This window comes from Helianthus annuus, chromosome 10, assembly GCF_002127325.2.
Source record: "Helianthus annuus cultivar XRQ/B chromosome 10, HanXRQr2.0-SUNRISE, whole genome shotgun sequence".
Lineage (NCBI taxonomy): Eukaryota > Viridiplantae > Streptophyta > Magnoliopsida > Asterales > Asteraceae > Helianthus > Helianthus annuus.
In genome coordinates this window covers 17158966-17172663 of record NC_035442.2, presented here as the reverse complement: position 1 = coordinate 17172663, position 13698 = coordinate 17158966, and the positions used below count along the sequence as shown (strand labels likewise).

General features: G+C 38.5%; 1 protein-coding gene and 1 non-coding gene across 2 annotated transcripts; one reads left to right on the top strand and one right to left on the bottom strand.

Moving 5' to 3' along the window:
• The first annotated feature begins 1423 nt into the window (after window positions 1–1423).
• Window positions 1424–1530, top strand: LOC118483599. Its single transcript, XR_004870886.1, has one exon. It is a non-coding gene; the product is annotated as a small nucleolar RNA R71 (small nucleolar RNA).
• A 10352-nt stretch (window positions 1531–11882) lies between these two features.
• Window positions 11883–13142, bottom strand: LOC110880698. Its single transcript, XM_022129170.1, has 2 exons — window positions 12746–13142; window positions 11883–12667 (listed from the first exon to the last, which is right to left on the bottom strand). Exons 1-2 carry the CDS (start codon window positions 13140–13142, stop codon window positions 11883–11885), a joined length of 1182 nt encoding a protein of 393 aa, XP_021984862.1.
• Window positions 13143–13698: the final 556 nt, after the last annotated feature.

Here is a 13698-nt window from a genome sequence, read left to right as displayed (position 1 = left end):
CATATGTGTGTTTAGTGTTAGTAAATATCATGTTTTTATAAATTTAAAACTTGGCTAAAAGTGTAAAAAGGGCTTAAATATACATCTAAAATATATCGCACTACACACGCATCAAGTATCATACAAACCATTAAATTGTTTAAGGGTGCTAAGAAAGCTACGAATATTGTTCAGACATCAGAAGGAGGCTTAGAAGCTACGAATGCTTGCCCCGAGATCTGCTAGTGCATTACGAATGGGAGATTTCCCAATCGAGCAAGGAATTGTGAAGCTTCCGAGGTCAAGCTTCTTTTGCGGAAGTTTATTGAGTAGTAAGGCGGAGCATTCTTCGCCTAAGTTAACTAATTGCAATGATTCAATTTTCCTTTTATGAGTGAGGAAGTCCCTCATAAATTTTGAATATTTAGGCATTTGAGTTAGGACCTCGATAAATGGAATATTAACATGCAATTGTTTTAGTAAATTTTTGAACTTTGCGAATTGCTCATCGGTCTTTTGACGTATTAACCGACCGGGGTATGGAACAGGAGGAGTCTTAGCCGGCTCTTGAATTCATGGAGAAGCCTTCTCTTGTTGGGGCGCGGGTGGAGTTGGTTGTTTAGATTGGCTTCCTTCAGTTGGTGGAAGTGGAGCATCTTCAGGACCCACGGTACGGTTTCTCAACGTTAAGAGATGTACTTGCGCCTTTGGGTTGGTTTCGGTATTACTTGGTAACGCGCCTTGTGGTCTCTCGGAGAAATTTTGAGCTATTTGATTTAATTGTTTTTCAATGTTTTGAATGCTAGCTTGTTGATTTCTAAAATTCGATTCCAATTGTTGAAATCGATCCGAGTTTTCTTTTCGGTGTCGGAGATGAGGCGAGATACAGTATCTTCAAGCCTTTCTCGTCCACTTTGTTGTTGAGAAAAAGTTTGTGGTTGTTGAAAGTTAGTTCGTTGGTTTTGTTGGTTACTACTATTGCCGGGATCTCTCCAACCAAGGTTAGGGTGGTTACGCCATCCTTGGTTGTACGTACCCGTTGGGGGACCCGACGGCCTAGGTCTATTATCAATGTAGTTTACCATTTCCGTTTGATCATCTAATTCTTTCATACAACTCCAATTTTCATGTGGCCCACCACACCCTTCACAAGCCATTACCGAGACCGTTTTTGCCGTTTCTATTTTTTTTTATTTTTGAAGAAGGGGCCTCGATTTGGGCTTGCAAAGAAGTGCTTTCATCAACCTTATGGGCGCCCGGGGCAATAGATTTATTGCTTCAGGGAGTGTGCCACTGAAAATTGGTTTGAGCAATTTCCTCAATTTGATTATATATTTCATTTGGGCGACGATTACCTAAAAGTCCCCCGGAGCTAGAATCAAGTGTTTGTCTAGTGTGTGGCAACAACCCATTGTAGAAAGTGGATACTTGTTGCCATACCGCAAGACCGTGATGAGGACACTTTCTTAGTAGCTCCTTGAACCTTTCCCAAGTTTAATATATGGACTCCCTATCCTCTTGTGAATATGTATTAATTTCAGTCATTAATTTAGCCGTTTTAGCAGGAGGAAAATACTTATATAGAAACTTTTGGGCTAGTTCATCCCATGTGGTTACTGAGCCAACTGGAAGGGTATTAAGCCAAGCCTTAGCTCGGTCTTTTAGTGAAAATAGAAACATACGAAGGCGGATGGCGTCGTTTGATGCCCCATTGATTCGAAAGGTATCACATATTTTTAAGAAGTTAGTAATATGTAGATGTGTATCCTCGTCCGCAAGCCCATGGAAGGTTGCGGAGTTTTGAAGCATTTGTATCAAATGTGGCCGAAGTTCGAAGTTGTTGGCTTCGACATTCGGTGTATTGATAGCGGCGCCGAGATTACCTACGGTGGGGCGTAGGTAATCCATGAGGGTACGTTGGTTCGCCATTGGAAGTGGGTCTCCCGAAGCTTTCTCTTGGTTTTTAGCTTTAAGTCTTTTTCTAAGAAAGCGTTCGGGTTCTTCGAGAGGTTCTTTTACGTCTCTACTAGAACTGGAGCTCATACACTACGTAGAAAGTTGTGGCGCCTGGGTTCCTAGTCCTACAATAAAAACAGAAAAGAACGTTGGTCAGAATGTTCACCACGGCCCCGTGTTCAGATGAACACGGCCCGTGGTCGGAGATACAGTGATTGTTTTCCGAATCCCTGTTACTGGGGAGTTGGACACGGCCCCGTGTTGCACCGACACGGCCCCGTGCTCAACTGTCTATAACTCGGAAAATAAAAACTCCCAGTGACAATGCTGGGCACGGCCCGTGTCCGACCAGGCACGGCCCGTGCTGAGCTCTGCAGAAACTGAAAAATTATGAAAATCCTAAAAAGAAAAGAAAAATTTAGAAAAAAAATGATTAGGCCGTTGATTCCTAACTTTCTTAAAATCCTTGTGTCCCCGGCAACGGCGCCAAAAACTTGATGCGGGTTGGTGTGTATATGGAATTAAGTATATTTTAAGCCCTTTTTACACGTTAGTCAAGTTTTAAATTTATAAAACACGATATTTTACTAACACCAAACACACATATGGGCAAGTGCACCCATCGTGAGCGTAGTATATTGTTGGCAGGATACCGAGGTCGTCCAAGGACACAAGAGCTTTTAGTACCAGTTTATCCTCAACGTCTAATCAAATCAAAAATTTAGAAAAAGGTTTTAAACAAAAAAAACTAACGAAAATGTTGAAAAATAAAATAAAAATAAAATAGATAGACAAGATGAATCACTTGGCTCCGACTCGTGTATAGTGTAACCTTTGATTATTTCCGCACTTTTGCACTTTTTAAGAGATTATCTTAGTTATTGTAGTAGGCCCCTCTTTTGAAGGTGACGTTACCCTCAACCCAGTAGTTTGAGTCAGCAAGGATACAATCCTAAAGGGTCGGATTATTGAAAGATAATTAATTAAGTTATTAATGCATATTGTGGTAGGGCCCTCTTTTGAAGGTGACGTTAGCCTCGGCTAAGTAGTCTGAGTCAGTAGGGATACAGTCCTAAGTAGCCGGGTTAAAATATTAATAGTAGCGTAACTTATAAGGGTTTCAAAGAGTTTGGACCCCCGCCATCCAATACCGGTGGGTATTGAAGGAGGTCCTACTAAATTTGACCCAGGTCCTTTGCAGGATCTATACACTGAACAATGGAAAGACTCTTACCAAACCGTTCCCTTAACCCCCGACCAGGTAGCCAACATACCTCCATATAGACCGTGGAGATATGAATGGTGAAAATCTTTTATTTTATATAGACAGTAAAATAATGCCAAGACACCACGGACAAACGATAAGGAAGAATCACCTTCAACATAAGAAACTAGTTATTAAAGTCATTAATACATAACCAAGTAAAAAGTGCGAAAAGATTAAAAATAAAAAGTACTACACTAGACACTTGTCTTCACCAAGTGATGTAAGAGACTTAGGCAAACATGGCCTTTGATTGTCAAGAACTCTTACGATCAATCTTGGATCCCGAGACGACTCACACACTCTATGATGGACAATGGATGATGGTGTTGTGATGGTGGTGGGTGGTAGGTGAAGTGTGAGAGAGGTGGTGTGGCAAGGGATGAATTGCAAGTGATCCAAGCACTCCTATTTATAGGCTGAACAGAAGCTCGGGCACGGCCCCGTGTCCATCCTTCTCTCTTTCTTCATTAATTGCAGTTTGTCTGCATTAGTTGACCACGCCCCCGTGTCCGCTGAGCACGACCCCGTGTGCAGAAGCGTATCTGTACTATCAAGATTTGCCTGGATTCTCCGAATCTTATAGTTGACCATGGCCCTGTGTCCGCTGAGCACGGCCCCGTGGTGGGCGATAGAAGTTTCTACAACTTTGTCTTTTCTGCTGACACTTGGGCACGCCCCCGTGCTCACTGAGCACGGTGCGTGTTCAGCCTTCTGTCTTCTTGATTTTGCTTGGGAAGATGCTGTCGGGGGGTCGGGCATACGACGTTTGTTCATTTTCTTGTATTTATGTTAGATTTAGTTGCCTTTTTGCTTCTTTTGTTCATTTGAGCTCATTTAATCCTGAAAATACAAAAGGAAGATAAAAACACACTTTTTCCAACATTAGTACTAAAAAAGGGTTAGTTTTATGTCATAATTGATGATGTAATTTATATGTTGCATTTTGTGCACATCAAGCTTAGCATCAATCTTGAAATAAAGTGACCAGCTTCCATCTCAGAAATCGGACTTCGAACACCAGGGGGAGCAAAATGAGCTAACACCTCAGCACAAACAGCTGGATCTTTGAAGCTATCCCCAACCTTCACATCCCAGTTGGGAACATAGACCTCTTCAGCTTCAGGACCCTCCAAGATTTCAACGCTTTTACCCGATGAACCCTGGATGGTAGGAGTGGCACCTTTATTAACCAACTTCTTCTTCTTAACAGAAACAACTAACTCTTTTTCCTTACCCTTTCCCACTTCAACCTTAAGAACCTGTTCCGCAGACACCTCTATGTCATTACTAATGTCAATGGCCTCTGAGCCAGAGGGTGGATCAGCACCTTTCAAGCGACGGTTTGAACGACGAACAGAAACCTTGGAACTCGGAGCCTTCGTGAAACCTTTAACATTAGGAACATTCACATAGCCAGAACCCTCGAACCTATGCTCGAATCCCCTAACAACTGCATCCTCACCCGGAGTAGCCACAGCATCCCCAAACGCAACATCGGAAGTATCATCACTCTTAATAAAATCCAGTGCAGAAATAACTATAAAATATACAAAAATAAAATATATAAGCAAGCAAAAAGTAAGAACATAATAGCACATCAAGACAAATGCATACCCTGCCCATCTCTCATAAGCACCGGATCTCGATCACATTTGTCCCACAACTTACTAAGACCCAACAACACCAGTAAGTGCTCGGGAAATGGACGAAGCCTTGAAGGGCACTCCCTAAGAGTATCAAGAAAACGGGTATTTATCTCAGAAGCAGAGGGTTCAGGTTCATTTAAAACGACATCCGGATGCCTCCAAACAAGCTTAAAAGGAACAATTTCATCGGAAACCCAGAAAAACCGGTCTTTCCAAACACCAAGACTAAAAACCATAGATGAAATTAAACAAGTATCAACATGAGATGTTTCGAATGTAAACCAGTCACCATTCTTGGCCAACCGGAAAAAGCGACGGAACGATAAAAGGGTGGGATCATACCCGGAAGCCCGGCACAAAACTTCAAAGTGCAAAACCCTAGCCAGACCCTAAGGGTGAATCTGGCCAAAGGATACGTGATAATACTCTAAGACGTTCAAAACAAAGTTCGAAAAGGGGTGACGAAGGTTCGAAAATTCAAAATGGCGACAATAGAGGGCAATAGAACCAGGGGGACACTTATCGATCGAAACATCACAAGCCGGTGCAACCAGTTTAAACTTCATCCCAATCCCCCATTCCATACAAAAATTTTTACTTCCTCTTGGGTTAAACGAGAATAACTTACGGCTAAATCCTTACGAGCACCCATAAGTTATGATTCAAAGAAAGAAAAAACGAAAATAAGAACTAACCTGGACAAAGGAACGGAAGATATGGAAGGAAACTTGAGAGAAAATGAAGAAAGTTTAGTGAATATCTTGATAATAAATGAAAAAATAAGGCTAATAGACGTTATGATTACACGGCAGTTAATTAAACTGCCTTCTGCAAAAACTGCCGTCAGTCACATCAACCGTATTGTCAAAATTCAAATTTCAAAAAACTCAACCGCAATGAACCCTTCAAGCCTTCAAGCCTTGAAGCCTTTAAGCTAAACAAATAAAAGTGTAAAAGTCAGAAGTCTTTGAGCTCATTTCCCAAAAACCTCTGACTTGGGGGGCTGATGACGGGGGTAGCCCAAGACTAAATAAAATGACTTAGGCACATAAACGCTTGAAAGGTTAAAGGATTAAAGGGTTCAAATCCCGCGAACTCGGGTGAACAGCAAAAAGGATGTGAACAGTAAACCATCACTTCACTGATTGCTTGTCCAGCCCTCTCACAGCCGTAAAAGAGAACATGTGCACAGAGAACAACCTTTTATCCGCAGGTCTAAACCGTTCAACCCCAAAATGGGTAAGTCTCCCACTGCAAGCATGGTTCACTAGTCCAAGGTTTCCTCTTTGGGCGATATCTTCCTCTATAAAATAACACTTCATTTAGTGCAGAAAGACATTCGGATCAGCCCTGATTCTCTAGGAATCTCTGATCTTCCTTCTCGAGCACTTGTTCCATGCAAGTCTCCTTTCTTCACATTCAACACACACATTTCTACTGCTCTTGCATCCAAAGCTGAACACACTTCAGTTGAGGATCTTGAACAAAGAACAAAATATAACTAGTGAACCTCTCTCCACGTCTTGCAAACGTGGGGGACCCCACGACCTGCGTTAGGCAAACCGGAACCCTCCACGCCTTTTGCCTAACCAGCCTAGCTACTATCACCGGTCTTGTATTTGTTGCATCAATAATATATATATATATATATAGGGTCAGGATTTAGAGAAAACGATGAAAAGTGTGAGAACGGTGAGAACGATTATTGATCGTCCGATCAAAACAATCTATGGACTAGATTGGCGCGGTGGCATTTTAGTAAATAACACCAATTTTATTACGTGGACGCGCGTCATTAAGGGTAAAAAGGTAAAAAAAACATTCCTCACGTAAACGCCAAATAAATACAAAACGCCAATTTTATCACTGCGTACTTTTTCCTGTGTTTTTATTTAAGCTCTTTGGCTATAAAAACGTCATAAAATATGAAACGCCATTATATATAACGCCAAAGTTTACATCCGGATAAATGTTAATTACATTTTTTGTTATAAAAATAACATCCTGCCTAACCTACGCGCCAAAAAAATTCTATAAATAGAAACGTCTCACCACCTTCCGTTTATCACACCAAAAAAACACAAAAAAAAAAAAACACAACTCAACGTAAAACGCCAAAAAATAATACGACAGCAAACATCTTTTATTTGTCAGTAATGTTCTGCATGAAGCTTCATTTAATGATTTGTTACGCGAGTGTAGAAAGATTTTGCTGCATGAGATGGACAAAATTGAAAAAAGAGGGACTGATGACACCCATATGTCATACTGTCATCTTTGTACCCGAAGAAGGTTTGGATGATAAGAAGAGACCTATACCAGTGGCAGATAGCATCCACCCATAGGAAGTCGCTCTATGTCTCCAACATCAACAAAGACACTTCAACATATGAACAAAGAAAATAAACAACGTCAAATCCAAAACGCCATTTATTTGTCACATTTCTTGTAGTTTCAAAAGAAAAAAGAGACTGATGACACTGAAGATTTAAAATCATAAATTGCTTCTACTTTGTAATTTTTTTTAATTTTCTTTGTCTATTGTATGTTTTGTAATGTCGGTAAATAAACAACAAAATAATGTTAATGCTATAATGAAAAATATAATAAAACGCCAAAATTAGCAAATACGTGTAAAACGACATAACGCCATAAAAAAGCCCCCAAAAAAACTATCAAACTATAATAAAATTAATTTGAACAACTAATATTATAAAAAAACGTGAAACAATGTGCAAAAAATATAAAACAAAAGAAGTCCAATAGTTATCTAACCGTCATTGGAAAACAAAACGCCATAATTACAGCCGTCAAAAGATTTGACGTGTTACACCATTAAAACACTTGAGTCTGAAAACAAAACACAGTAAACTGCAAAAAACAGTAAAATGAAACGACGTAAAACATAATTACTAACATTTATTATATTAAATTTATTTATCTTTTTCAAAACGCCATAATTACCTGACATACGCGGGAAAAAAAAAAGTCAATATAAAAGAAGACCATCAGAACCCAAGCTCAAACATGCCAAAAAGACTAAAACGCCACATATTCTCAAAAACGCCAAAAAAATTAAAAAATGGCTAAGGTTATTGCATGGAGGTATGAAAGGAAAGAAAAACGATTCATCATAAAGTTCTCTAACAGGAGAAGGGTAAAGGTAAGAACAATAAAAGCCATAATGGGAATGAATGAAAATGTTCAGAAGGATATCCTGGCCCTTGGGGTTCCAAGAGACAACGATTGTGAAAGAACAAGAACTGTAATAAAAAGACTTGAGAGAAAGTTTCCAGCAGAAGATGATGATGATATTGAAGATACTGAAATACCAAAACTTAGCAGTTGGGTATTGCATGAGGAAGAAGGAACACTTGAAGTAACTTATAAAAACGGGATGCAATACTCAAGAGCAATGGAAGAAATGTTGAAGACAGGTTTGCTATCTATCATTGAACAAATCTGTGATTTAACACCTTCAAACGATCCAAAATCCAAGGATGCAGTGATATTCAAGAACAGGCTGCAGCAAAGAAGAGAAGAGCTAATGGCGTTATACGCAAAAAAGAAATTTGATGATGAAGAATCTGAAGAAAGTGAAGAACAAAGCGATGGGTACATCTCTGATGTAATCCCACCTACGGAAGACTATTAGTTCATTTTTGATATTCGAGTTATTGTAGTTTTTTAAATATTAATCTATGGTAATGAATTAGCAACAAAAAGATACAAAACGCCAAAAATGACATGGAAAAAGCCATAACGCCAAAAGATTAACTATGTGACTCAAAAAGAATTAATTCTAAGAGAAGAAATCTGAGAAAAAACAATAAAACGCCAAATAATTAATAAATCTACAAAACACAAAATTACCTTGCACGCAAAAAATAAAGAAGCATGTCAAACGCGAAAATCGTGAAAGGAGAAGAATACTAAAAAGACAAAAAAACCCCTCGGACCCTGATCATGCCCCACGCCACGTGTTCGGTCAGGATACGTTCTTACCGTTCTCACACCTTTGAGCGTTTTCTCCTGATCCCGTTTCTATATATATACACACACAGGGAGAACACTAAAAAAGTAGGGAACCAGGGAACAACTCTTAAAAATTCAACTTAACATGTTAAAAATCAATGTTTTCTAAATTTTTCCTTATAAATACATGTAGAAACATTTTAATAAAAAAATAAAAACTAAAAAATATAAAAAAATGTTTAAAAAATAGTTAAAAAATACATCTTATAAAATTAACTTAACATGTTAAAAATCAATTTTTAAATTTTTTTCAGCACTTTTCCTTATAAAAATGGGTAGAAACTATTCCAATAAAAAATCATTTGTGTAAAAAAAATTAAGCCTTTTTTTAATTGTTTTTTTTATATTTTTAGTTTTTGATTTTTTATTAAAAATGCTTCGACAAGTATTTATAAGGAAATACGCCGGAAATTTTTTAAAAAATTGATTTTAACATGTTAAGTTACATTTTTAAGAGTGTTCCCCGGTTCCCCATTTTTTTAGTGTTCTCCAATGAACCTATCATTATATAATTTGATTAAAAAATTTTGGGTAGGATCTAATAAAAAGTTTATTATGGGAAAGAATTTTAACTTTTCATTTTTCAAATCAATGGTTAAGATGGGTAATATAAAATTGTAGAAAAAAGATGAGGGTAAGAGTATCTTTGTAAAATTTTATTTATTAATTTTCTCTCTTCACATACAAGACACATGCATATTCCACTTTCATTTTTTAAACGTTCATAACTTTTTTATATGACATTATTTTTTCATAAAAATTTCTCCATAAAATTGAGCGGTCTTTTTATCTTTAATTTGAGTATTATATTGCTATATAAAATATGAAACTAAAAAAACCCAAAAAATGTGTTGTATTTCTATGTTGTACATTTTTTGTGCTGAATTTTTCTGCTACATTTTTGTGCTGATTTTTTTTGTCTTATTTTTTTTTTCTGAATTTTTGTGTTGGATTTTTTTATACTATATTCTTTTTGTGCTATATTTTTTATACTTGATTTTTTGTGCTATATTTTTTTTGTGCTGGATTTTTTATTGTATTTTTAAGAAAATAAAAGGAGTGCCACATGTCATCTTCACACTCTACTTATAAGGACCAAAATGTTTTAGTACCAAAATGTATTTTCTTCCTACTTATAAAGAATGACACATGTCATCATCACAATCTTTCTTAATCTACTTAGGTAAAACCCACTTTTTAATGGATCATTTCCCTATAAAATTTATACAAAAAAGCAGCTTATAGTTTTAGATAGTTTACTCAAGTAATACGACCCAAATTACCTGAAACTATTTATATTTAAGAGAAAATAAAGGTTTTTGTCCCATAAATATTGGTTTCGATCGTAAACTTTGTTTCTTCTTCTATGAACGTGTGTAGTTTCCACTTTAATCATGTAGACTGAAGAGGGTATGATCCTAAATCCTTCGTAAGGCATTACAAGATATGCGCGCAAAAGACCATACACAGATTTAACAATACAACACTCGGTTATCAACAGAGCTAATGCGCAAACCCTGTTTGCGCACGCAACACAGTGACAACTAGTAAAAGGACAAATACTACATGTGGCAGGAGTTGCAGCCAATCAGCGTACGTCTGGCCTGCCCAGACAACTCCCACGATGATCAGTCGTGCAGAAGACTAGAAGTATAAAAGGCCAGTGACGTGTAATCAGGTTGCGCCGTTTACTGCTGCGTGATCTCCGGTCACAGTTGGTGATATACTCGACAATAAGGACAACCGTTAGGCCACGTAGCTCCAATCACCGTGCGCCAACATCCCAATCCTCTACAAACACTAATGGTCGTGTTAGAGGAGGCAGACATGATATTCCTTGATGAGACGTCTAGCTCAAGGCCCATCAGCCCATCTCCTTCTCCACACTCTTCGACTATAAATATCAGTCTTCAACCATAGGTTTAAGGATTGGCTCTCTAACACACATTCGTTTATTGTTCTTAAATGATACTTATTCTCAAACCGTAAGGTGGTTACAAGGAAAACCCTCTACTTCTCCTCCTTGTAAAGAGTCTCACGGTGTATTGTTTTGCAAATTGCACCCCTAGCCATTGATCGAGGAAAGATTAAAGATTAACCTTCTTGACAAAACCATTCCCTCAAGGATAAACTCGACGGTTTAGACTTGGTGTTTCTTCATAGACTAACATTGTTTGTTTTTATTATTAAATAAAATAACGTGCATTGCACGTGAGGAAAGTTTTAGTCTTTTCTTCTTTCTTGTGTTAAAAACAAAATGATGGTTTAGTTTCTAGATATTTTTGTAACATTTGGCATCTCGTATCATCCGTTTTGTCTGCTTTACTCACTAAAAACTTATAGATACGTTATCGGTTGCTTGAGTAAAGACTTCCCAAGGGGTGAACTTAGCACACTTACTTTAATTTGAAAAATAGTTCATGGTCATTATTAAAATAAAGTAAATGGCTGGTTCAATTTACATAATCGACTCCAAGTTTTAAAATATAGTATATAAACTATAATCCATAAACTGAATTATATTATATAAAACCTTAAAAGTGACAGAACTAATTGATTAGCTCTCACTTGCACGGTTTAGTCAGTTATAAGGGGTGTGCAAATTGAGGTTTAGTTCAGTTTTTACCATTCATAATAATCACTTGGGATTTCCTTAACCTTACCGATAATCATAACCATAATTGAACTTTGTTAGACTGAAGGGTATGTGGAGGCTCATCCCCATGAGGATGGGCCGCCACGTAGGCGCCACATCACCATCTCATGGAGGATGGGCCTCCATTCATTTTGAGGGGGGTGGAGGATGAGCCTACCCCACATTTTTTTTATAATTTTCTAAGTTTTTTTTTTGTTAATTTAATAAAAACCTTTAAAAACATTAAAAATTACAACATAAAACAACCTAAATAAATTCATTTCATAACATTAAAAAAAATTACATTTCCTAAAAATAAAAATTACTAATCCTAAAAACGAAAAACATAAAAAACGAAAAAAAATTACGATACGATTAAAAAACTACGACCTACGACGTCCATTTTTTTCTTCACCTCTTCTTTCATCCTCCGATAAACCTCGCGTTCATCCTCCGGAACCGACTCGAGATCCAACCTCATAATCCTAAAATCCTCCGCTCGAGCATAGTCGGCCGACACGGTTTTCTTGTGAGTATATTTTTCGGCCGCGAACTCTTTGAACGAACGGAATCCGTTTATCAACTCGTCCATTTTCGACGATGCCTTCGAGTCGCCGCCTCCACTCGAGCCGCCACCTCCATTCGAGCCGGCCCCTTTTCGCTTTCCGGCCGCGTCTTTTTTTGCTTTGTCCCTTCCGGTGGGACGTTCCGACTCGTGAACGAGCAACACATCCTCTTCATCTTCCGGGTCCTCGTTTATGTCGATTTGACAACGAGCGGTGGAGCCTCCCGCACTATAACTTTCGGACTTGGAAGTTTTAGTCCGTTTGGCCGTTGCGACCTCATTTGGAACCGGCTTCCATTTTTGTTCTTTCCTTACAACGTTCCATGCTCGGAAGTGCGGGAAAGGCGTTGAATTTTGAGAGTCCCACTTAGCGATAACAAGGTTAAGAATGTCCTGGTCGTTACTCCCGCTAGGAGGAGAAGTGTAAATTTGGTTATAAATCTGGTTAAAGTTATTGATGACCTTGCTCCTTTTACGCCACTTGCTCGAGACGGATTCGACATCACGAGCCGGACCATGCTCCATAATCATGTTAAATCTATCCGTTGCCGCATTCCAAAAACTACTACCCGTTTGGTTGTTTCCTAAATTTTAAAAAATATTGCATTAGTAAAAATAAAAAATAAATGTTTTAAAATTTAAATTAAAACTTTGGTTCATACCGATTATCGGGCAAGTAGAGGACTTAACAAACGCCATTGCTAGCGCCTCCTCCTCTACTTTCGTCCAAGGTCTCCCCTTTGCTCTCGAACCGCTTTTTGGCGCGGTTTCGGGTACGTTTTCAACCTTCTTCCCCTTCCCCTTGTTTTTTTTGCGCTTGAGCTCTTGCGGTGGCGATTCGGGGACGACTTCTTCATCATCATCGTCAAGTTGAACCGGGGATTGCGGTTGGGAAGTTGGCGGTTGCGATTGGAGTTGTTCAAACGTGTTGCGTTGCATGATTTGTTGGACTGCTTGGTATTGTTGCATTTGTTGAAGTTGAGACATTTGTGAGAAGGCGTTGGGTGTTTGTTGGATACCCGAAAACGGAAATTGCGGAGCCCCCCACGAAGGATCCATAGTCGGAGTGTAAGCGGGAGTCGAAAAAAAGTTAGGTTGGTTCGGGTTGGGATTATTCGGGTTGGGGTTGTTTGGGTTGGGGTTGTTTGGGTTGAATGGATTCATGATTAGAGCAAATGGTATAAAAAATATGGAGTGTTTTTTATAAAAAAGGAAGAGAATTGGAGAAGAATGGGAGAGAATTGTATAAAAATGGATGAGATAGAGGTATTTATTTAAATTGAAAAAGGAATTTTTTTTTTATTAAAATAGCCGTTACAACGGCTATATCATTCAAACATGTGGCCCGTCTTCCCCGACTGTGGGGAGCCGTTTGTGCCGAGCCGAGCCCAGGGGGCGTTGTGGGAGACCGGCGCCGGTCCTAGCCGGGCCTCAGCCGGCCCCCATACCCTTCGGTCTTAATGGTTAATTGGTTATAAACCTTGGTTATTGTTAAGTTCAATTAATTAACCAATTCATTTTTTCACAAAAATTTGAACTAAATGAACATGTAAAAGGAAACGGTGACATCAAACAGGATTTGCATGTTATAATTAAAAATTTAAAACACATTCCG

Excerpts from the sequence above, each read along its gene's own strand:
- LOC110880698 (XM_022129170.1), bottom strand. The coding sequence starts at position 13,142 with ATGGATCCTTCGTGGGGGGCTCCGCAATTTCCGTTTTCGGGTATCCAA. Across the intron at positions 12,668-12,745 it reads CTCTACTTGCCCGATAATCG|GAAACAACCAAACGGGTAGT; the intron begins GTATGAACCAAA and ends TTTAAAATTTAG.